At 40.7% G+C, this 22,751-nt stretch overlaps 1 protein-coding gene across 1 annotated transcript in view; it reads right to left on the bottom strand.

Annotated features, from left to right (window-relative positions):
• mars1 (methionyl-tRNA synthetase 1) overlaps positions 1–22,751 on the bottom strand; it is a 30,511-nt gene that overhangs the window by 2,064 nt on the left and 5,696 nt on the right. The window contains exons 4-20 of the mRNA XM_056273779.1: positions 21,711–21,842; positions 19,326–19,401; positions 18,953–19,107; positions 14,636–14,745; positions 13,516–13,632; positions 12,224–12,427; positions 10,493–10,694; positions 9,642–9,716; positions 8,947–9,117; positions 7,722–7,817; positions 6,221–6,338; positions 5,629–5,842; positions 3,956–4,087; positions 3,458–3,562; positions 1,581–1,776; positions 908–979; positions 116–256 (exon numbers count right to left, since the gene is read on the bottom strand). Coding sequence (XP_056129754.1) covers positions 116–256; positions 908–979; positions 1,581–1,776; positions 3,458–3,562; positions 3,956–4,087; positions 5,629–5,842; positions 6,221–6,338; positions 7,722–7,817; positions 8,947–9,117; positions 9,642–9,716; positions 10,493–10,694; positions 12,224–12,427; positions 13,516–13,632; positions 14,636–14,745; positions 18,953–19,107; positions 19,326–19,401; positions 21,711–21,842 — 2,316 coding nt within the window. The remainder of the gene's footprint in view (positions 1–115; positions 257–907; positions 980–1,580; positions 1,777–3,457; positions 3,563–3,955; positions 4,088–5,628; positions 5,843–6,220; positions 6,339–7,721; positions 7,818–8,946; positions 9,118–9,641; positions 9,717–10,492; positions 10,695–12,223; positions 12,428–13,515; positions 13,633–14,635; positions 14,746–18,952; positions 19,108–19,325; positions 19,402–21,710; positions 21,843–22,751) is intronic.

The raw sequence follows: 22,751 nt of genomic DNA, 5'->3' as shown, positions 1-22,751 counted from the left end.
TAAAAGAATCCTTAACAACTTTGGAAGTAGTTTTGACTGCAGAGTATTTTGACCTACAAAGTCTTATTTAATCAGTTAAATTAGCAAATAAATGAGAAGTTGCCAGCGTTCTCACCTGCTCAGCCACTGCTTGTGTGAGCTGCTTGGCTTTCTCGGGGTCTGCGCTATCCACTGTCGTCTTCTCCGCAGTGGCAGGTGCAGCTGGTGAAGCAGTGGGCTTGGTGGTGGCAGCAGCCTCCTGGGCTATCACCTGAGACTGGAAATAGACAGAATGAGATATCCAATTTAACAGCAAATGAGGGTTATTGTTTCTAAGAGATTACTTATTCACTTACGAACAACAACAGCCATTTCTTATGACTGACGAGACGAACGAGTCAAAATGGCAAAAATAGATGGAGGTGAACAAAACAATTGGTAACAGGATGAGTAAAATAGACAAAAATATTTTGTTAGACGACGCGCTAGTGTTAGTCCATGTGTGTGTTACTGAACACAATAATGGTAGCACAAGGGTGGACACAACTAACACGCAGCCTGGATACCTTCTTTACAGGAGGCTCGTCCTCAGGCTACACGTAAGAGAAGATGAGAGAGGATTTAAAAAGACAGAGAGGTGTTGGACTGTAGAGAAAAAGTGCTTTTATCCTACAAGACAGTTGCTTGAAACTTCACTGAAATATTTATATGGTTTTACTTTGCCTTATTTTACCATACAGGCACTTTCAGTACAAATTCTTATTCACAATGACAAACTGGTTGAAGCCCATGTGTGCAGAGTTATGCTTCACTCTACGAACAAAATACATTTTTTGTATTTCACTATTCATAAATAGCCAATCTATATTTCTACAAGACCTTACTGCGTCCATGCAACACACCATTAGGTATAATGATCATCAAATACCTGCTGTCCGCCAAATCTCTTCTTCAAAGTCTCAATCTGGTCTGCCTCAAGCTTCTGAAACAACGGGCTGACCTGGGGACAGAAGAGAGCATGGCGTTAAGAAAAAAACAAAACATAAATAATATGCAAATGTAAAGAAACAAAGTAACGGGAATAAAGCACACACCCAATTACGAAGGTGTAATTACTCTTAAAGGTTACATGCAGGGAGACATTGTAAAATATTGGCAGGACACACATTTTAATCAATCATCTAACTTAAAAAAAAAAAACAACAACAAAAACTGCTGTTTCTAGCCTAGAGACCTTAGTAACCGTTGCCTCTAGGACCAGATGCAGTATTCGCACGGCGTTGGAGAAAAGCTAAAGCGGACAAGAGTCATGGCAATGAGGCCTTAAGAGAAGAGCCCTGAGAGAAAAGTGCTGCATGAAGTTATAGACATACCTTTTAGCGTGTATGTATATGCACAGCACAATGCCATGCATATCCTCTGGAGTATTGCAGTATTGATAATACGCTTGTTGCTTCACTTTGCGTCACTCAGGGTACATTCACTGCAGTTGTCGCTGGTAAAATGAATGTGTACACACATTCATGATATTTGTGTGTGTGTGTGTGTGTGTGTGTGTGTGTGTGTGTGTGTGTGTGTGTGTGTTTTGGGGTTATACTCACAGTGCCAATGCGGTGGCCGGAGGTCAGGCAACATACAAAACTGCCTTCGCCCAGCAACAAGGTGGCAACACAAGAGGGAGGGGCATTGAGTTGGTCTCTAATGGTCTGGCTGACCGCTGGCATGTAGGGCAACAGCATCACTGACAGTAAGCAAGCGACATTCACTGACACGCCAGTGACTGTGCCTGCACGCTGCCTGAAGTGTGACAGGGGAAGAAAAGTGTCAGGCATTGCCCAATTATTATTTTTTTCTTTTAAAAGGTCTCATATAAACGGCATCAAGAGCACTGCAAACTTCCATGATTTCACATCGAATGGAAATGTCGGGTGGGATTTTGAGGGGAGGGAGAGTCTGATTTGAATGACAATAATGGCCATGCATTTTTAGAAGAATGTGGATATTAAGATGCTGCTAAGTAGTTTCCGTTTGGTGGTAGATGATAACTCGTCTTCTCTCAATCTCCACTCAATGGACATTTTTGTTAGTGCTCGCCTGCAAGTGCAGCGTGATGTAACTAAAAAAAAAATACTGCATTTGTCAGGAAGAGAAAAACATTATTATGAAAACAAAAACTTTTTTTTGTAAATTTCTAGAACACAAGTGTTCAATAATTGTAAATTAAGTACAGATAAAGTAAATAACAAAAATGAAAATACATTTTGTCATTTCACGGGACCTTTAAATACAGAAGAAAAACTTGGAGTTCACTCATCTTAGCATTATTTATTTATCTATTTAGAAGATAGGAATAGTGTGAGGGAGAGAATAGGGGGGACATATCTGAGAAAATTCCTGGTAGGATTTGATTTTCAACCAGCGGGGATACACGCGAGACTCCAGAGGCGGCAGACATAACCACTTGACAATCACAGTCAGTTGAGCCCGCACCGTTTTTAAACACACGATCAACGATTCTCATGTGATAAATGCCAAAATGAAAGTGAAGGGCCCAAAAAGCCATCCCCTCGGTGACCTCCAGTTAAATTAAACATACTCCAATGTTTAAATCAGCCTGTTTTTTTTTTTCCCTGTTCATGCCAGTTTTTGGTCGTAAAATTTGTAATGGCTAAATTTGTGGTCCTGGGGACTGGTTGCATTTCCATAGTGTAGAAATGAGATACACGATGTTTAGAAAATTGAATTATATACCATGATTCCCAGGAGAACCCAGGAACTTAATATGGGAAAATAAGTTAAATTAGAATTGGCATAAACCAGAAAAGCTTCGGCATCATTTTTGAAGACATTTTACAATAACATATGTTTAATAATCATGCTTGAACGTTTATCTCAATGAAATTCCCTTTCAACTTCCAGTCTATTAAATACTTTTATCTATAATATAATGTGTTCAATTTTTTTCTGCACAAGACAAACCAAAATGAATAGATTTATAGATATGATATTGAATGAGCTTTGTTATTTTTGCATGAGCTCATAGAGTTATTGCCACAAAACAGTAAAAATGTTGACATATCCAAAGGCCCAAAAGGTAAGATATAATTTCGGATAAAAAAAAACAAAAAACGATGGCTCCTGCTCTAGCAGTTTCTTTATACTCAAAATCTATCTGAGGGCTCAAAAATGTCCTATAATCTAAAATATCTGCCACCGATCGATCAAATATAACTTCACCTGAAGGATGCACGAGTTCAATAGAAATTAATGGTTGTTAATAGTTATTAGCGGCTTCCATTATTTTTCTCTTTTTCAACAGTTCCCTGGTTTTTGACAAACAATGGGAACCATGCATACATTTGTGTGACAGTTCAACAGTTCACAAACTGGGATGCATGCATATCCATCAACTCAATAAGAAGTTATGTGGTCTCTGATTCTGAAAAGGTGTGAAAAAGTTAGAGAAGGCCGGCCTCACCTGTCCATTTCTCCTCCCTTGATCTTCCTCCAGGGTTCATTGATCTGGATATACTGGTTCCCATGACGAGATATGTTAAGGATGTGCTTCAGGGCATCGCGTATTCTGGCAGAATAGATCAGATGAGACCAAATCTACCAGTTGTTTTAAAGGGAAGCAACGAGAGTCAAAACAGGCAATATCCCTTTCAAAATAAATTAATTTACAGTTCAACCTACAGCCCCTTTTCATTTGCTCCGTGATCAAACCACACAGGATTTCATTACCAATTCTTTTAGAACTGGCAGTGATACATACATGAAAATGCATATTATGTTTCCTACACTCTTTTCAATACATTTTGCGGCAATTAGTCATAAAATGAAAAGTAGACTTCCTAATTTTGTATTTATAAATTCCTAAATTTTTATTTAACTAGGAAAAAAAAACACCTTTGATCTAAATCCCAGTACTACTAAAGGCAACTTGTGGCAGATGTGTAACCATGTGAGTTCTTACTTGACTTTGTCCATGAGCTGGATGTACTGACGTAGCTCCCAACCCACCTGGGCCAGGAGCCTCTTGTCCTCCTGTAGGAGCTCCATGGCAGGCACACAGCCCTCAAAGAACTTACTGACAAACATTCCAGCTCTGCAGGAGGTGGGAGGAGAGAGAGGTGTGTTGGGAGTGAAAGAAAAGGAGGAGGAGGAAATGGGGATTGGGGATGAGGAAAGTGGGAAAGCGAGTGAAGGGTTCATTAGCTGACTTGCTAATTGTTGATAAATTATGGATTTTGATGCCAGATGTAATGTAGTACTCTGCCAGTGTAAACTAACTCATCAGTATACTGGAAGGAGGCTCCTTATAGGATCTGCTCCTTCATCGCTTCTCATTTGTAGTCTGAAACAAGTCATTTTTAAAATGAGTTTCAAATCTTCATCAGGATGATCATGTTAATATCAAGAGTTTTTCTTACTTCTTATGCAGCAAACTTTTTGATAGCTTATTTATCTTCTCTGTCTTTAAGGAAGGTCTGCTCAACAAAACAGACTACAAATGAATTTGAAATCCATGTTGATTTATGACACTTAATCCGAGTTTGTGTTTCACTCTGCCAGTCTCATAGATCTGAGAGTGGTATTCAATCATGTCAAAACAGAAATATTCACAGCGTTGAAGTGGCCTGATCTTTCTTTATCAGTCAGAAACATTTAGCTGTTGGACAACATGACATTCTGCTTTCACTGTGTGACTTTCTTCAGCCAATTGCGTATTTTAAGGAACCTGCAAAGCACTTTAATTAAAGGCAGTAGGATGGTAACCTGGATTAAAGCAATAGCAGAACCCTGAGTGACGTATGACTACAACAATAGAGCAACTTGGGTACGTGACACATGAATGAGCCACACAGGGTACTGGATTCAGGCAAGGACAAAGTTCCTTTGCTACAGCGGAGCACTTTTCAACTCCCATCACCTTAGGCTGGATGCACTGAGATATTTTTGAACCAATTAAGCATCAAAGTTGCTGCTCCAGACCAATTTTTAAAGATCAAGGTACTTTGAGAAAAGGCCGCTGAGAAAAAAAAAAATCTTTGATGCTGGATTTAACCCTGATCTTTTAAAAATCATCTGAGGTGTTTTAATTGGGGCTAAATTACACCATCCCAAACAAATTTAGAAAATTGGGAACAACTTGTAAGCGTTGTTGCCCTCACTGACTTTGTCAGAATATGGCGGTCTTAAAAAACCTGGCAGTTAATTGGGTTGGATGGTAATGCTAATACTTTGGAGCACAATGTGGCAGGCGTGCATCAAACAGATTATGTGCAACTTAATGTTGATTGTTTGACTAACACACCGACCTGCTAATTAGGACAATTCCCTTGCAAAGAAAAATCCTTTGTTTTTCGATACTATCGCAATATATGTCTACATATGCAAAAATACCATATTTAAGAATCCAACTAATGTTCATTACATTGAACTGTTTGATAATGATTTCAAATAATACTCCCTCAAACGTTTCAGACCTCAGATAGAAAGACATTTCAGGTCACAGATGCTTATCATTAATATAGAAAACCAAATTGTGTAACATGATGTGACACTATCCGAATTTCATCCTGATATAATACCAGTGAAAGACAATAATTGATCATATTGATTTATTGCCTGACCCTAGCTACATACCTGTTGATGAAGTTGCCCAGGTTGTTGAGCAGCTCAGAGTTGTTCTTCAGAGCCATGTCGGCCCAAGAGAAGGCTGAGTCCTGGCCTTCAGGACGAACATAGAGCAGGTAGAACCTCCATACGTCGGAGGGAATGCCCGTGTCCTTCGCCATATCTCCAAACACCCCCACACCTCGACTCTTGGAGAACTTGGTGTCCTCATAATTCAAGTACTCTAAGTAAAAAGAGGAGGATATGACACAGGACACACGTTATTGGCAATTCTGAGCCCAGGCCAGTAATAATTTACTGTTCCATTCGAAATGTGATGGATGGAGAATGCTTTCGAGGTCAGCATTTTGAACTGGCTGGTATTTGATTTCCAGTCATTTTAGATTAGCGTTTGGTTATTTACTGATGGAGCCTAACTCTCAAAGATATTTCATGATCAGTGTAAATTTAGACACTGTACCATTGGAGAATGTCAGATCCTAAATTATCAGTCAACTAATTGATCACATGATTCGAAAGCAATTCCAACTATAAAAATCAAGTTGTTAGATTAGTTACCAGTTTCAACATCAATCAATCAATTAATCAATCAATCATTTACCAGTGGCGACAAGGTGGTTGACGAGAGTGTAGTTGTCTTGAGCGCCCAGCAGGGTGCAGGGGAACACTACGCTGTGGAACGGCACATTGTCCTTGGCCATGAAGTTATAGAGCTCTACCTAGTGGCGGGAACACCAAACTACAGCATTAGGGTGAGGGTGACATCATATTAGATCATCGTGAGATCATCCAGTTCAAAGGGGACTTAGCTGCTCTCCACCAGCACCACCCCCATCTATCTATCTCTCTCTGTATCTTCTCTGTGAATATAGGCCAACACACATCACAGGAGCAGAATCCTGGGGTGCCAGATAGAGAGGCATGAGTCAGTGGCAGAGAAGTAGAAAGCTTGACTCATAAAGCAAATGTTAGAAGAGATCTTTTAATCACTTGGGTTTTAAGTGTCTTTGTGATAACTTTTTATTTTTTGGCTTTTTAATGACTTTGCATTTTACTAAAATGCAAATTACTCCATGGGTGTTTTACTTGGTTCCACAACAGCCTTATGAGCTAGTTTTAGCAAAAAATAAGGAGATGAATGGATTATCTGTCTGAGCTTTAGCTGACTATTGTCTTTGATCAATGAACACGACTAGTTTTCAGCTCTTTAGAACTGGATAATGTGTAATGAGTAAAGCATTATTAATACAGCATCTTTTAAAACAACGCTTTACAATGTAACACTAAAATACTAAAAACACAGAACATGGAACGGACAGTGTGAGAGAAAATACTAAAAGACATCCGGTATGAATTTTGAAACTATGAGTTAGGCAAACAAGCAGTTTAAACAGATCAAAAATTAGCATCAGGTAGAGTCATCTACAGGTAAATACAGATGCTATTACGGCTATATATTGAAAGAAATCCACATATTCTAATTGCTGAATTGAAGATGAGGGAAAGTTTTATTTCCATATTTCAGGGACAAAAGCTTGATCCCAATTTAACTTAAACCAAACTCAGCAAATGACTAAAAGACCAAAGGGCTCTGAAAGTGTTCTAGCTCCAAAATATAACTCACATGCAATGCTTTGTCTGGCATTAAAAAGACTAATATTACTTCTGAATTTAACTGAAAATAGACAAATGTGTGGATGATAAATCTAATAATCAAAAATTCACTCTCTTGAATGTAACTATCCTAAACTTGCAGCTCAGTTTCACAGACAAAGGTATGTTGATGACCTATAAACAGACAATGGCATAGAGCAGAGCATATTTGAGCATACATTTTTAATTAATTTATTTCACTTTATGCAACTCTATGTATATTGTACCTGAGGGTAATAAGCTAAGCTCAATGTATGCAGAAAAGGAAGTGAAATTTATTCAGTTTTCTCTTTGGTTTCCAGTTTTTCTGGATGAGAAATTTAACAGTACCCAAAAATCATAATGTGTTGCACATAAGGACAGTTTCATTTCTAACTGCATTCACAGGCATATGGTCATCAGCTGGTGTAATAAGTGCTACTGACATGTGTGAGTCGTGGGACACATACTTGCTTTGGATTCTTCCACCACTTCTCCCACTGGTCCGTGTAATTGGCCGTGATGGAAAGGTAGCCGATAGGGGCGTCAAACCACACATAGAACACCTGTAGAAGCCAGAGGAAAATGCTCAACATTCCTCCTGCCCTAGTACTACATTTCAGCATATTATTGAAGTGGATAAGCTTTGCAAGCCAGACAAGTCTTATGTTGAGCTTGTGGAAGCTTTAAAAGAATGGTTGAGGAGCTGAAACAAACTAAAAAAAGTCAACAGTAATTAGGAGGACATACAAAGCCAAAGATACCCTCAAAGCTAATTTTAGTACAGGAGGTGCAGTGAGATGAATCTTTCACAATGCATAGGTTAATCACGTACATACTAAATATTAGTATGGGCCAATTCATTGATATTTACTAAACAATGGCATTTAAAAGGATTGTCCTTGCCAGTGAGTGGGGAAAACTCATTTATATCTAGTGTGATTCAACTCTTCCCTAAAGAGGCCGCCGAGCGTTCGGGTAGCCTAGCGGTCTATTCCGTTGCCTACCAACACGGAGATCGGTGGGAGTGGAGCAGCGACCGGGACGGCTCGGAAGAGTGGGGTAATTGGCCGGATACAATTGGAGAGAAAAGGGGGGGGGGGCTGCCAACTTGAAACCTGTTATTTCTCATTACATGGTCAATATTATTCCGGAAATCCCTGTGTGTACACACAGAAAAATACATACCTTATTAATACATTCTATGTAGGGGACCGTAATCTATCAAATTTAAGATATACCCAATGTTATCTGGAATGTCCATCAGCCTTTCTAATGTCTTCGGCCAGAAGAACATTTCATTTCAGAGTGCATGGTGACCCTGGTGCTTGTTCCAAAAGCAAAAAATAAAAAAACAAACACTTTTCCAAAATGGTACGTGGTTAAGACAAGTCATACCCAGGATTTTTTTTTCACATTCAATGTACAGAAGATGTTTAATGAGTTTAAAAAATGTTGTGCTAAATGACTAACCATATATAACTACTATTTGGACTATCATCTTAAACTGGCAATATGGTGTACATTAGGGTTTTATCAAATTAAAACAAAGCAATGGAATTTACTATTTTATCACAACACATAAATAATATGTAGTGAACTGTTGTACTGAAGACAAGGAATGCCACCATACCTCGATTGTTATTACGCAAGGGACAAATAAACCTTTTTATTGTTAACTGATGATTCCCAGACCTTGTCAGTGAATTCAGGGTGAGGTACTGGTGTCCCCCACTTAAGGTCCCTCGTGATGCAGCGTGGTTTGAGTCCATCTCGTAGCCAAGACCGGGTGATCTGCTTGGCGTTGGATGTCCAGTCTCCTGAATTGGTTGACTTCTCCAACCACTGCTCCAACTGGTTCTCCAACTGCAACAGGCAGGGGGGAGGAGCAAGAGTATGAATGAATGAATGAATGAATGAAGTGAGAAATACAGAGAGAGAGAGAGAGAAAGAAAGATGGAGAGAGAGAGATGGAGAAAATAGAAAGCAAACAAACATATGTAAACATCAAATCAGTTCACACTTCGATTTGAAAGGAAGAAAAAAAGGACTGATAGGGTGCAATTTCCACAAAGTCTTGATTTCTTAATTAACCTGAAAAATAATAGATTACTAAGTTATACTTTAAAAAAAAAATCCTGCCTAAGTTGCCCAAAATACGAGCAGCACCATCTGTTATTCAAACATCATTCATACTTAACCTATTCATGTAATGTGCATTTCTTTGACTGAACACCGGGGTTCTCAAGGACTGTTTTATTTATTTAATATAAAAAGATGGAAACAGCACTTTTCGGAGTGCCTGAATCTTGTCACATGACAAAATAAGTGTCATAACAAATCTTAAACAGATATTAGCATAGACTGTATTGAGAGAAGTCCAAGTTTACCTTGGGAAGGTCCAGAAAGAGATGTTTGGATGAGCGGATGACAGGAGTCTGACTGCAGACTTTGCACTGGGGGTTCTGAAAGAAACAGAAGTTAATGATGATCAAAGCAGATAAGGCTAAAATAGTCATTGCTGCTACATCAGATGCCGTCTTGATACACACTTTTGTGAATACTACATAGTAGAGTCACACTAAACAGATTTTACCCGATGAATGTAAAATTTTAAATCTTTCTTACCGAACTATTTACAAAAAGTTAACCATTTTCAATATTACTTGGTATGAAAGATATACTCAGTCTCTTCTTTTCTCCCAACTTGAACTTTGAGCTCATGGCTTTGTCTTTGTGTTGAGCACTGAGCATTTAACTACATTTCCTAACTGTTGACTGAAAAAAAAAATACCATCATTACTATCATTATCCTCCTGGGGCCTCATGAATCAATCGTTATTATGGGCAAATTTGTGCATACACACCCATGGAATTTTTTAGCTCTCAAGATTGTCTGACAGTCATCAACAAAGCAAAGCATGATGGTCATTTGTAATTCCTCCCTCCTAACATTTATTGTCTACCTCTTGCAACAAGCAATCACCCACGCCTGCAAAGACATCAGTGTTAGCCAATTGGTGTCTAAATTCAGGGGTTACCCAGGTTCTACACTGGTCTCTGAGACAAATTTCAGGGCTAAAAAATCCCATGGGTGTGTACGCACAAATTTGCCCATAGTAATGATTGATACACGAGGCCCCTGGTCATGCTGATGACCTTGATCGTCACCTTCGACTATCTTCTCTTGCTTTCACTCATCATTACGTGGGTGCATACAAACTGCTCTTTCCAAACTCACCCTCAGCTCCACGGCGTTGATGAGCCGCCCACACTTGTCACACTGGTCCCCTCGAGCCTCTAGGTAGCCGCAGTGGGGACAGACGCCCTCTACGAAGCGATCGGCCAGGAAACGCTGGCAGTTCTCACAGCGAAGCTGCTCCACCGTGTCCTCCAACAAGAAGCCTCGCTCATGCAGACGCCAGAAAATGTTCTGGGCAATTCTGAATGGAAAGAGGACACGGACAGAGAGGGAGAGTTTAGAAAATCTGATTTTCACAGTTCTTGGCTGTTTTCTTTTAGAAACGATGTGCACAACAGTCAAACAAAACAATTAGTCTCTAGCCCGGGGACCAAGGCTCATGAACATATTCACATTAGATATACTCTCATGGGGGGCCTGACCAGGTGTTGGCCTACAATGCATATGGTACCTCAGTTCATTGATTCATAAACACTTGAGAGTTAAACAATGATTACAGTGTTTAAGAGCTAGTTAATCAATTTAGTAGCATCCAACTAGTTGTGTAATGGTGTGTACACACTTGATACATACATAACATGCATTTGTTTGTGTCATCTTTAGGCAAATATGGTGATGAGCAGTATACAAGGTTCACTTGCATTTTAAGATGGTGAACGTCTTATAAATGCTGTCATGGGCCACCCGGAGTTTTACAACACTTCTTAAAATATACAGATTTGGTCTTGTCATTATTGTAGAATGAATAAACAGATATATTTCAGTTATATTTATGGAGGTTTCCTCCAACAGTATAATCACAGGGGGAATACAATTTATGTAAACATTTGAATTTATGGGGCATCTCGATGAATGCTGAATCTTTAATCATCATGTTTTTGACGATGTTACCATGTGCAAAATTAGTTTGTATTAGATAATTGCATAGATTATGAATTTCACTATCATTTCGACAATATCTTATGCATGCATCTAAAGTAGGATAAATGCAAGCAACACTAAAATTACAATGCAGCGCATTTGCATTGCAATCCCAATGCAATGATGCAGCATTAACAGACTTATTTGGAATGGATGAACTTCAGATGTAAAGCTACACATTCAACATGTTAGTTGTGTTCACACAGTAAGACGCCGGTATAGTTATTCAGTGAATGATAATGAAAGCCCTTTTCTAGATACGGAGAAAGTAATGAAGGTGATAGTCCTCTTTGATGTAGGTTTTGGACATTTAAAACTAGAGGACATCCAACGTACTTGTCACAAAATAAGAGAAACAGTCTTCATTACACAGTTTTTCATTTTTCACAAAACATGAAATGCTTACCATGTTTCATGTTCTGCATTATCAAACACAGCAGCCGCAACGCATCGGTTTTTATCCTACTTATTCTTTTCAGTGAACAAACCCACAGATTAAAGTCTCATCTTGTATCCTTTTGATTTCAAGCCATGATGTAAGCCCTGGAAAAATTCCTTACTAGACAATAAAATTGATTACAAATACACATTATGAAGTATTCAACCCCACACTAAATATTCTCAGAAAACAGCATACTGTCACAGACAATCTGTCTTGTGTGTTCAAATATGTTGATGGTAGCTCAGATATAATGATGAAAGCTAAATATGTCCCTCATTTTTCCTCCTGACCTCTCAATTCCTGTCTCTCCCTCTCCTTCTCTCATTTTCTCTCTTTCTTTCTCCTCCGGTCTCGCCATCCATCTCTTCTAAACATGAAAAATCCTGCCTTCTCCCTCCTCTTCTTACTCTGTCTGTTTCTGGGTGGTGGTTCTGCCAAAGAAGTCGAAGTCGATCTGGAACCACTTGTAGATGCTGGTGTGAATGGTGTTGTACTTGTCACAGATCTGCTGCGGCGTCAGGCCCTCTTCTCTGGCCTTGTTCTCGGTGGCCGTGCCGTACTCATCGGTGCCGCACACAAATAGCAGGTTCCAGCCCCGCAGGCGGGCGTACCTGGGAGAGGGCAGGACAGGACAAGGGGTGAGGAATGAGGAGAGGTAGAGAGAAATTTTGGGGAATTGAAAAAGACAATGTTAAGAAATAACAGTGACGAAATAACTTTGAACAACAACAAATAATATCATAGATGGAAACCACAATGCAGGATCATTGTCTTAAGTTTATATCTGGAAGTAGGTCTAGTATTGACTGCACATTTTCTATTGAGTAGCTAATGTTTCATATTATTTACATCACATCATGACTGGATGCTTAACATTGACATTGTCAAAGAGATGTTTTTGCACCGCTTTCAACAGAACTACAGTTGGCTCATCTGAATCATTTTGTTAGCTAACCAACAACTGAGAAATGCAAAAGTGTCACATCAGAAACACTTCAAAACTTTTATTGAAAGGTTGATTTGTTTGAGCACATTAAAGATGATGGAGCATGTCTTATTTCCAGCTCTGTCAATGGCATTTCTGTGAAATCCGACCACAAATGAAACCTTAGGGGCAATACCAAGTGATAGATTACAAGGGAGAGGCCAAGCGAAAATAGTATTGGGTCTGCAGAAAAGTATTTTGTAATCCCCCCCCCCCCCAATTTCCTTACCAAGGAGGATTATGTTAATAATTCTAATAAAAAAAATGCAATGTCTTGAATTACTTCAAACACTTTGTGCCACATAATAATTGTTTTGAAAGTCCTACCAGACAGTAACCACTGAAAATGAGCGTCTTCATTCATGCTCAATAATCCAGGTAAGAAAATCAAAGAAAGTTGAATCAGTTCATTTTTATCATTTAATAAGGGTGGGGATACCTGCAGTCACTTGAGACTGAAGGTATCTTAGATGAGTGATGAAATGTTTCTCTAAATAAATGTGTCCAGCTGAACTGATCAACTTTCTGTGACACTTAAGTGAGCCACTATTTCCCTATTCATAATGGGAAATTGGTGCATTAGCTATCATCTTAAATATATCAGTGATGGAAATTATCACAAAAGTAAATTTTTTTGCATGTAAATATCCAAGGATTGTTAACAAACTGATTCAGTTGACATGATGAGAAAATAAAATGACTTGGAACTCCTACCTGGCGAAGACATCGGCGCTGAGGACACAGCCAATGATATTGCCCAGGTGGGGGACGTTGTTGACGTAAGGCAAGGCGCTGGTCAGCAGGATGTTACGCTTCCCCTCCTGAGGTACTCTGAGGGGAACCAACACACACCCGCATCTTTACTCTGCCCACCCCATCTGATCAACTCTCATCCCCTCACTTAAAAGCCATGCATAAGGTCACATTTTGGCATATGACCTCTCCTGATTATTTACTGAAGCACTTTTTGTTGGATTTAACTGAAATTTATATTTACTGGAATTCAGAGAAAAGCAAAAGTGTTTTCTTAAGTTTGCACTGTTGTCGAAACTGTGCAACAGGCTTTAGAGGGGTTTGACGGATACATGGGTTAGGAAACTTTCTGAGTTCACAATTATTGAAGTAGAAAAAAAAGTTTTATTTTCAACTACTTTATTAATCCCCATGGGGAAATCCTCTCTCTGCATTTAACCCATCCTAGCTGTGTACTAGGAACAGCGGGCAGCCACCGTGCAGCACCCGGGGACCAACTCCAGTTCGTCTTGCCATACCTCGGTCAGAGCACAGACAGGAGTATTAACACTAACATGCATGTCTTTTTGATGGTGGGGGAAATCAGAGCACCTGGAGAAAACCCACCGCAGACAGGTGGAGAACATGCAAAGTCCACACAGAGAACCTGGGATGACCCTCGAGGTTGGACAACACTGGGGTTCAAACCCAGGACCTTGTTGCTGTGAGGCAACGGTGCTAACCACTGGGCCATCATGCCGTTGCTTTTGATTCTAACATTTCCCAAGAGATGGAATCTGGACTAGATTAGACTTCGGTGGGAAAATAAAATGTAGCTAACAGTTTCCCTAGATGCATATCAGAAGATTAAAATAAAACACCACAAAAACTGGAGGAACTTTGTGGTTCGTGTCCTATAATGGGAAAGGTCGTCTGTGCAGGCTCAATTCCTGAAAACAAGTCCTATCAAAGCTCACATGAGACACAAACTCCCCAGTAGCTCACATCCTGTAAGTCAGTCTTATACAAAATACACCATTAAATTCCCATGGGAATACTGAATCAAATTGCTGAAACATAAGATATCCCAATAGGTGCCTACATTGGGTGCTGTCTTTCTGTGACCACTGTGCTGCTGTCCAGTCCTTTACTCCACACAAGGGTGGCTGACTCCATCTCCTCCTCTGACACCAAGTGCTCCCCTTCCTCATTCTGAAGAGACAGCAAACAAAAGACAAATTCCAATAAATTGAAACTACACTGAATACAACTTACGGTTGCTTAATCTAAAACAGCAGTCATTTCTCTAAAGTGCAGGACATTTTCCTGTTAAGTGGTCTGAGTTACACGTTCTCAAGGAAAACTTGAGAAAAGAAAACAAATACTGAGATTTCCACACTAATACTGAAATGTTTTTTAAGGGGGATTGGGTTCAACATTCTGGGTATTTTATGTTCTAGGGGAATAAAATGTTCCTGTAGAACTAGAATCTAGAAATTTTAATCAATAGGCAGAAATTAATATGCACATCTCCATTAACAAAGCCCACTAAGATGCCCCATTAACAATATATTCACATTAAGTTAAACTTACGCCAATAACGTTCACATAAGTGTAAATTTCAACATAGCACTAACAGACCTATAGTATTAAAAGTGACAACATCCACAGCGGTGGTCCCCTATTCGGTTTCACTTAATCAGCTTTAGGGTCCTTCATTCATTCATCTTCTGCTGCTTTTCCAGGGTAGGGCTGCGGTGGCAGCAAGCTAAGTAGGACGCTCCAGATGCCCCTCTCCTCAGCAACGCCCTCCAGCTCCTCCTAGAGGATCCCAAGGCGTTACTAGGCCAGATTGGACATGTAGTCCCCCTAGCGAGTTCTGGGTCTACCCCAGAGTCTCCCAGTTGGACGTGCCTGGAAAACCTCCAAAGGAAGGCGCCCAGGAGGCATCCTAATCAGATGCCCGAACCACCTCAACTGGTTCCTTTTGACGCGAAGGAGCAGCAGCTCTACTCCGAGCTTCCTCTGGATGTCCGAGCTCCTCACCCTATCTCTATGGCTAAGCCCAGACACCCTACGGAGGAAACTCATTTCAGCTGCTTGTATCTGCGATCTCACCCTTTTGGTCACTACCCAAGCTCATGACCATAGGTGAGGGTTGGAACAAAGAATGACTGGTAAATTGAGAGCTTTGCCTTCCAGCTCAGCTCCCTCTTCACCACAATGGTCCGGTACAATGTCTAAATTACTGCTGCTGCACCAATTCACCTGTCAATCTCCTGCTCCATCCTACCGTCACTCGTGAACAAGACCCCGTGATACCTGAACTCCTTCATTTGAAGCAACAACTCATCCCACACAGCTTCAGGATTTGTTCATCAATAGTTTTGGTTCTGGAAAGGGTGGTATTTAAAAAAAATATCTGGAATTAAATTTCCACTGTCATCAACAATCACAACATATACCAGAGAATTCTCTGTTTTTTTTCTTTTAAAGTGTGTTATGTTTTTGAATAGAGCCATGATATATACAAGAAGATAACTGCTGGTCGGAGGTCACTAAGGTCAGGTCGACAGAAAGAATAAACTACACTATTATCTGAAGAGACTGATTTCAGATCAGCACTCTTGATATCTTGTTCTATAAATAGACACATCACCCACTTCCATTCTTATTCAACTGACCTCAACCCTTTCCCCATGGGGTGGCATGGCTCAGGAGGTAGAGCAGGTCGTCTAGTAATCGGAATGTCGCTGGTTCGATCCCCGGCTCCTGCAGAGAGCGCGTTGAAGTGTCCTTGAGCAAAACACTGAACCCCTAACTGCTCCTGATGAGCAAGTTGGTGCCTTGCATGGCAGCCTCTGTCATGTGTGTGAATGTATGGGTGAATGTGAAGCACACATTGTAAAGCGCTTTGAGTGGTCGGTAGACTAGAAAAGCACTATATAAATGCAGTCCATTTACCATTTATTTACCATATGAACTCCGCAATCTGAGACTCCCACGCTAACATGTGCTTGCAACTATTCTCAGACCTCAAAATGGGAGGTGGTCGCAGTTATCACTAAAGTTTCTATTTCATTTACACCTGTTCAAATTCTAAAATAACCCCCCTAAAAGAGAATAAAGGATAGAGAAACTGTGATGTAACCTTTATACCGAGTGTTGTATAGGCTTACAGGGATTTTTTTTTTAGAACCCAGCTTAGAGTTAAGTAGAAGGATGTTGAATCAACTTTTGTCTTACCGTGAGAGTGATAACTTTTTCTCATTTTTTAATAGAAATGGACAGCTTTTTCAATTACAGTAGACTTCCAAAGAGGGAAGGAAAAACGTATGGCAGCCTATTGCGGACCAAATTCAAAATGGGAAAAAATACACTCATGTAATAACAACTTATTTATATTAAAGCATTTTTCTAAAACTATGTTACAAAGTGCTCATGTAGGGGCTTGCACACGTGTGTGTGGGTGTGTGCATTCATATTCAAGAGGGACACGCATCAAGACAAACTTTAAATGGGCTTGTGTAATTTGTCAACAAACTAGTTTCCTTCTCCTTCATTTGTTCACACATGGGGTTACCCAGGCACATGAACAAGCGCAGTAACTACTGAGGGCGATCTCGAATCCTTTATGTACACCGAGGAATTTGAGACACAACCACCACTGTAGTGGAAGATATTAATGACCGCATGTCACAGGAAATGCCCAGGGATCCCAAAACTACATCTGAATTTCACATTCATCATACAAATGTCTTAGGGCTGCAATATCTGAAGACTTTTTTTACAGGAGTCAGGTTCAGTAATTTTGACATGCTGCATCATAATTACTGTCAGTAAACGCGAGCCCCACTACTGCTTTAGCTGCTGCTCCAGTAAAATTGGATTTCAAGTAAGTACATTTCTCCTTGCACAGCGCATCATCATTGTGAATAGCAGTCTCGTCCTGGCTCCAGAATTCCTGCCACTGACTTATTTCTCCATGAAACTTCTCAATTATTAATTTTGGCAGCTTGACAAACTGTTCATAGATCCGAAAGAGTTTGCACTTACATTACTCACACACCTACTCGTGGTCTCCATACTCCTTTGAGTCAATCTGGTAGCCCATGTTTTCCACAGAATAATGCGGTCCTGATAATCCTGTGCGCTTTCAATTTCCGCTTCATATTCCTCATTTGGAGCTCCCTCCTCAATACCTTGGTCCAAACCAATTAAAGTTTCTCCTTCGTGGACAGCATTGACAACATTTGACGCAGCTTATCACAGTCGGGTTCTTCCTTGCTTATTTCCTCTTCAACCTGAGTCAATAGCTTTGTCACAGATGCATGAATTACAGCACGTTTACGTTTCAACCTGTTGTATCGTTCCGCCATTTCTACCAGTTAGCTTCCAACTTCTTTCAATCCAAAATTTTAAGTATTTCCTTCTTCCAGGTTTCGGCATGAAAAATGGAAATTGGAAGATATTAATGACTGCATGTACAAGTGTTGAACGTTCCGAAAGCGCTTAACTGACTCTTCAGTTGCAAATAAAAACAAGACGTTAACACAAACTACCCAAACTTCGTTTGTTCTTTCACTGTGAAGCACTTTGTGACTTTCGGTGAAAGGTGCTAGAAATAAATTTTACTTATTTTACTTCTCTAACCCCATCGCCAGAGATCACTCTCAAACAGAAATGGTATTCTGGCAGAGATGCGTTTCAAAATAAAAGTCTATATCATGAAATAATAATAGTAAGTAAGTAAGTAAAGTTTATTTAAATAGCACCTTTCACTGAAAGTCACAAAGTGCTTCACAATGAAAGAAAAAAAATTACAAATAAATAAATAATGATGAATAATACAGCAGGGATTTCACATGTAGATATGCTTGTTAAACGTAAGCATATTTTAATTAACTTATTTACTTATTAATCATTGGCAGTCACTCGGTGTCGAGTATGACTGTCCTCCCTCTGGGGTCTTCTGGGTCTTCAGGTGGGCGTAGAGGCCGATCCTTGAGCCACATAATGGGCGGACGCCTGCGTGTTACAGCTTATTATGTGGATAGGCTGATGTGCCTGCAGCCACCACGCGGTTCTTGGCAGCAGATGGCCAGAGTCCAATAGCATGGAGAACCAAGACGATTGGGGACCACCCTCTGTTGCAGCCTTCATTGCCATTGTGACCTAGAGACATCTTCGTCCAGTTCTGCTGTTAAGGTCTTTGTTGGATCGTGCTTCGTCTGGAACCTCCACCTTCAACTATCTGCCTTGGGTGACCCTACCAGGAGCCAAGCTTTGGACGACATAGCTCTTGGGATTATTAGTACACGCAAGCTTCTCCACCACGGCAAGGTGGCGATACTAATTAATATTAAATTATTCACCATTTTAATTCATTACACACCACTCCTTTATTTTCAACTGTTACCTCAGTGTGGTTGCTGCTCCCTGGAGCTGGCTGCCTCTGCATGAAGCTCTTCATGGCCTCCAGGCCTTTTCCCTTCAACAGTTTCTGAGCTGCAGCCTGGCAGGCCTGAATCCCAACCATGTGGTCAAACCAGGCCCGCACAAACTTATGCTCACCTGAGATAGAAAAAAAAAAAGTGGAATAGATTGACATGAAAAGAGAAGAGCGAGAAACAGAAGGAGAATGAAACGGGAAAACGAAAATGATTAAAGTAAGATGTTAAGGAAAAAAAATCATACCAAGATCTCACCCTTTTTTTTTAAACATCAAAACCTTTGCTTAATCACGCAATCTATTTTACCTTAGACTCAAGTCCAACAGTGTCAGAACTCACCTGATGTTAGATTGGAGTCAGACAAAACAGGATAGAGTGCGGCCCACAGAATGACATCAACGACGGAGATAACTTCCTGAAACACATTATTGGTTTTCATGCAGTTAGTACTGTCCAAACATGACCTATCTTTTAAACTAAAGCCTCATTTGACTCATGTTAGCTTGCTGTTGGTGTGGGAACTCAAAACACAGAAGACTGGCACAACCGTCCCAATCCTTCATGCTCCCACTACTCATCTGTGCCATTGGATTGTCCATACACAGTGCATCCTTGTTGAGGACTCCTCAAAAGTCTAAATTTTAATTATTGTGTACAGGTGTTTCAATAAGTATAGACTGCTTTGAGCATTGGGTTCCCTTTAGATTGTTTTTCAGTTTCTATTAGCTATGCCATTCACAACGAGATTGTTCTGTGTGAAGATATATTTAGCTCAGTGTCATAAAGAGACAGGAAACCTGTTGCCACAGAGGAAAACATTAAACAATGCCCTAGTCATAGCTATCAACGCCTCTCCCAATAAATTTTATCAGCTTGAATCTGGATCAGGGATTGAAACAGGAAAGAAGGAAGAAGAGGTGCTGCCAGTGGGGCCCCAAGAGGCACAGAGAGGAAGTTCAGTTTTTTTTGTGCTACTGAAGATGAACCTTTGACTTGATAATATACAATATACACATCATAAAGCTTGTCTAACTGCATGTTTAAGTGAATGTGTATACAAGTGGGTCTCCGTTCTAAACGTCTCTCATACACTCACTGGCCACTTTATTAGGTACACCTTGCTAGTACCGGGTTGGACCCCCTTTTGCCTTCAGAACTGCCTTAATCCTTCGTGGCATAGATTCAACAAGGTACTGGAAACATTCCTCAGAGAGTTTGGTCCATATTGACATGATAGCATCACGCAGTTGCTGCAGATTTGTCGGCTGCACATCCATGATGCGAATCTCCCGGTCCACCACATCCCAAAGGTGCTCTATTGGATTGAGATCTGGTGACTGTGGACGCCATTTGAGTACAGTTAACTCATTGTCATGTTCAAGAAACCAGTCTGAGATGATTCAAGCTTTATGACATGGCGTGTTATCCTGCTGGAAGTAGCCATCAGAAGATGGGAACACTATGGTCATAAAGGGATGGACATGGTCAGCAACAATACTCAGGTAGGCTGTGGCGTTGACACGATGCTCATTTGGTACTAAGGGGCCCAAAGTGTGCCAAGAAAATATCCCCCACACCATTACACCACCACCAGCAGCCTGAACCGTTGATAGAAGGCAGGATGGATCCATGCTTTCATGTTGTTGACGCCAAATTCTGACCCTACCATCCGAACGTCGCAGCAGAACTCGAGACTCATCAGACCAGGCAACGTTTTTCCAATCTTCTATTGTCCAATTTTGGTGAGCCTGTGCGAATTGTAGCCTCAGTTTCCTGTTCTTAGCTGACAGGAGTGGAACCCGGTGTGGTCTTCTGCTGCTGTAGCCCATCTGCCTCAAGGTTCGACGTGTTGTGCGTTCAGAGATGCTCTTCTGCATACCTCGGTTGTAATGAGTGGTTATTTGAGTTACTGTTGCCTTTCTGTCAGCTCGAACCAGTCTGGCCATTCTCCTCTGACCTCTGGCATCAACAAGGCATTTTCGCCCACAGAACTGCCGCTCACTGGATATTTTCTCTTTTTCGGACCATTCTCTGTAAACCCTAGACATGGTTGTGCGTGAAAATCCCAGTAGATCAGCAGTTTCTGAAATACTCAGACCAGCCCGTCTGGCACCAACAACCATGCCACATTCAAAGTCACTTAAATCACCTTTCTTCCCCATTCTGATGCTCGGTTTGAACTGCAGCAGATTGTCTTCACCATGTCTACATGCCTAAATGCATTGAGTTGCTGCCATGTGATTGGCTGATTAGAAATTTGCGTTAACGAGCAGTTGGACAGGTGTGCCTAATAAAGTGGCCGGTGAGTGTATAAGCCAACTTGTTGTTTGTGTATGTATAAGAAAAAAGCCACCCATATGTTAAGTGGAACCCTCAACAGTATTAGACCCTCACTCATCCTGAACTATTAATCCTGCTGCAATCAAGAATAGTGCTTAGACTGCCTTCCTGCATTCATCTCATTATAGCTGTCTATACTGAAAGCATTGACAAGTGTCCAAGTGGTTCCCTGTTTGTATGTATGACTAAGCTCACATATAAACAAAATCATTCAGATTCCATCAGCATCCAGGCTCAGTTCTTACTACAAAACTATGTGGCAGCCAGAGCCTTTATTAGCAAGAACACTTCCTAGTAACAAGTGAGGCATTTCACATTTTCCGTTTGTTTTAAAATGTGTGCATGTGCATGTGAACAGGTACAAGTCTATATATATCTTCATACCGTAGTTAAATATGGCGTGGTCTTCTTGCTCAAACTTTGGTCCAAGTAATTGAGGGGCCGCTGCAGGAACTTGGATGCCTCTGCTCCCTTTCCCTGTAGCACTGCCATGTGGAGGGCCCGCAGTAGTGCAGGCTACACAAAAGACAAATGTGATCAAGTGGGAATGAAGGAAAAACTTCAAATCAGTCAATGATCTTGAAAAAAAAAAAAATCACAATTGCAACAAAAGATTTCAATAAATCAAATTGTAGGCTGACATAAAGACATGTTATTAATATGCTTTTCTCTGCCCCCATCATCAAGATCCATGGAATAGTTAGACATTTTAAGATACCAACTCTTTCTATCCTGCCTAGTTTTCTGTGTGTTTTGCAATGGAAGGTCTGCCTTTTAATTATTTTAATATCACCTTTCAACTTGCTTGGGTCCTGACCTTTGAATCTGCCCACTCCAGTGAGTTGAATGATTCTTTTAGTCTGGCATCGTTACATGAAACAGCGGTTTCTCGGTTGAAAAAGCGATTATTCATTGAGCGCCGCGGGGTATGGCATGTCTACTCAATATCGCCTGACATTTTCTCCACACTTAAAACCCTGGCAAAACTAGTATGTTGGCATGGCTATACATCAGTGTCGAGTGAAAAAGACGTTAGATTCAGGCGGATATGTTGGTCTCTAGTGATTGGTTAGTGAAAATCGAATCCCCCTCCCTCACGGAAATCGGTTAGAGTGGAGGGAGGCAATGTCAGACTGAAGATGGAAATGTAGTGTAACGAGTTGACAACTCTGTCTGACATCAGGCAACCTTCCTTCTTTTTTTTTACCCCCCCCCCTTTCTCCCCAATTGTACTTGACCAATTATCTCACCCTTCCGAGTTGTCCTGGTCGCTGTTCCACCCCAATCCGGGGAGAGCTGCAGACTACCACATGCCTCCTCCAATACACGTGGAGTCGCCAGCTGCTTCTTTTCACCTGACAGTGAGGAGTTTCGTCAGGGGACATAGCGCGTGGGAGGATCACGCTATTCTCCCCAGTTCCCTCT

This window comes from Lampris incognitus, chromosome 2 (genome assembly GCF_029633865.1).
Source record: "Lampris incognitus isolate fLamInc1 chromosome 2, fLamInc1.hap2, whole genome shotgun sequence".
Lineage (NCBI taxonomy): Eukaryota > Metazoa > Chordata > Actinopteri > Lampriformes > Lampridae > Lampris > Lampris incognitus.
The sequence above is the reverse complement of the archived record's forward strand: the minus strand, read 5'-3'. Positions and strand labels throughout refer to the sequence as shown.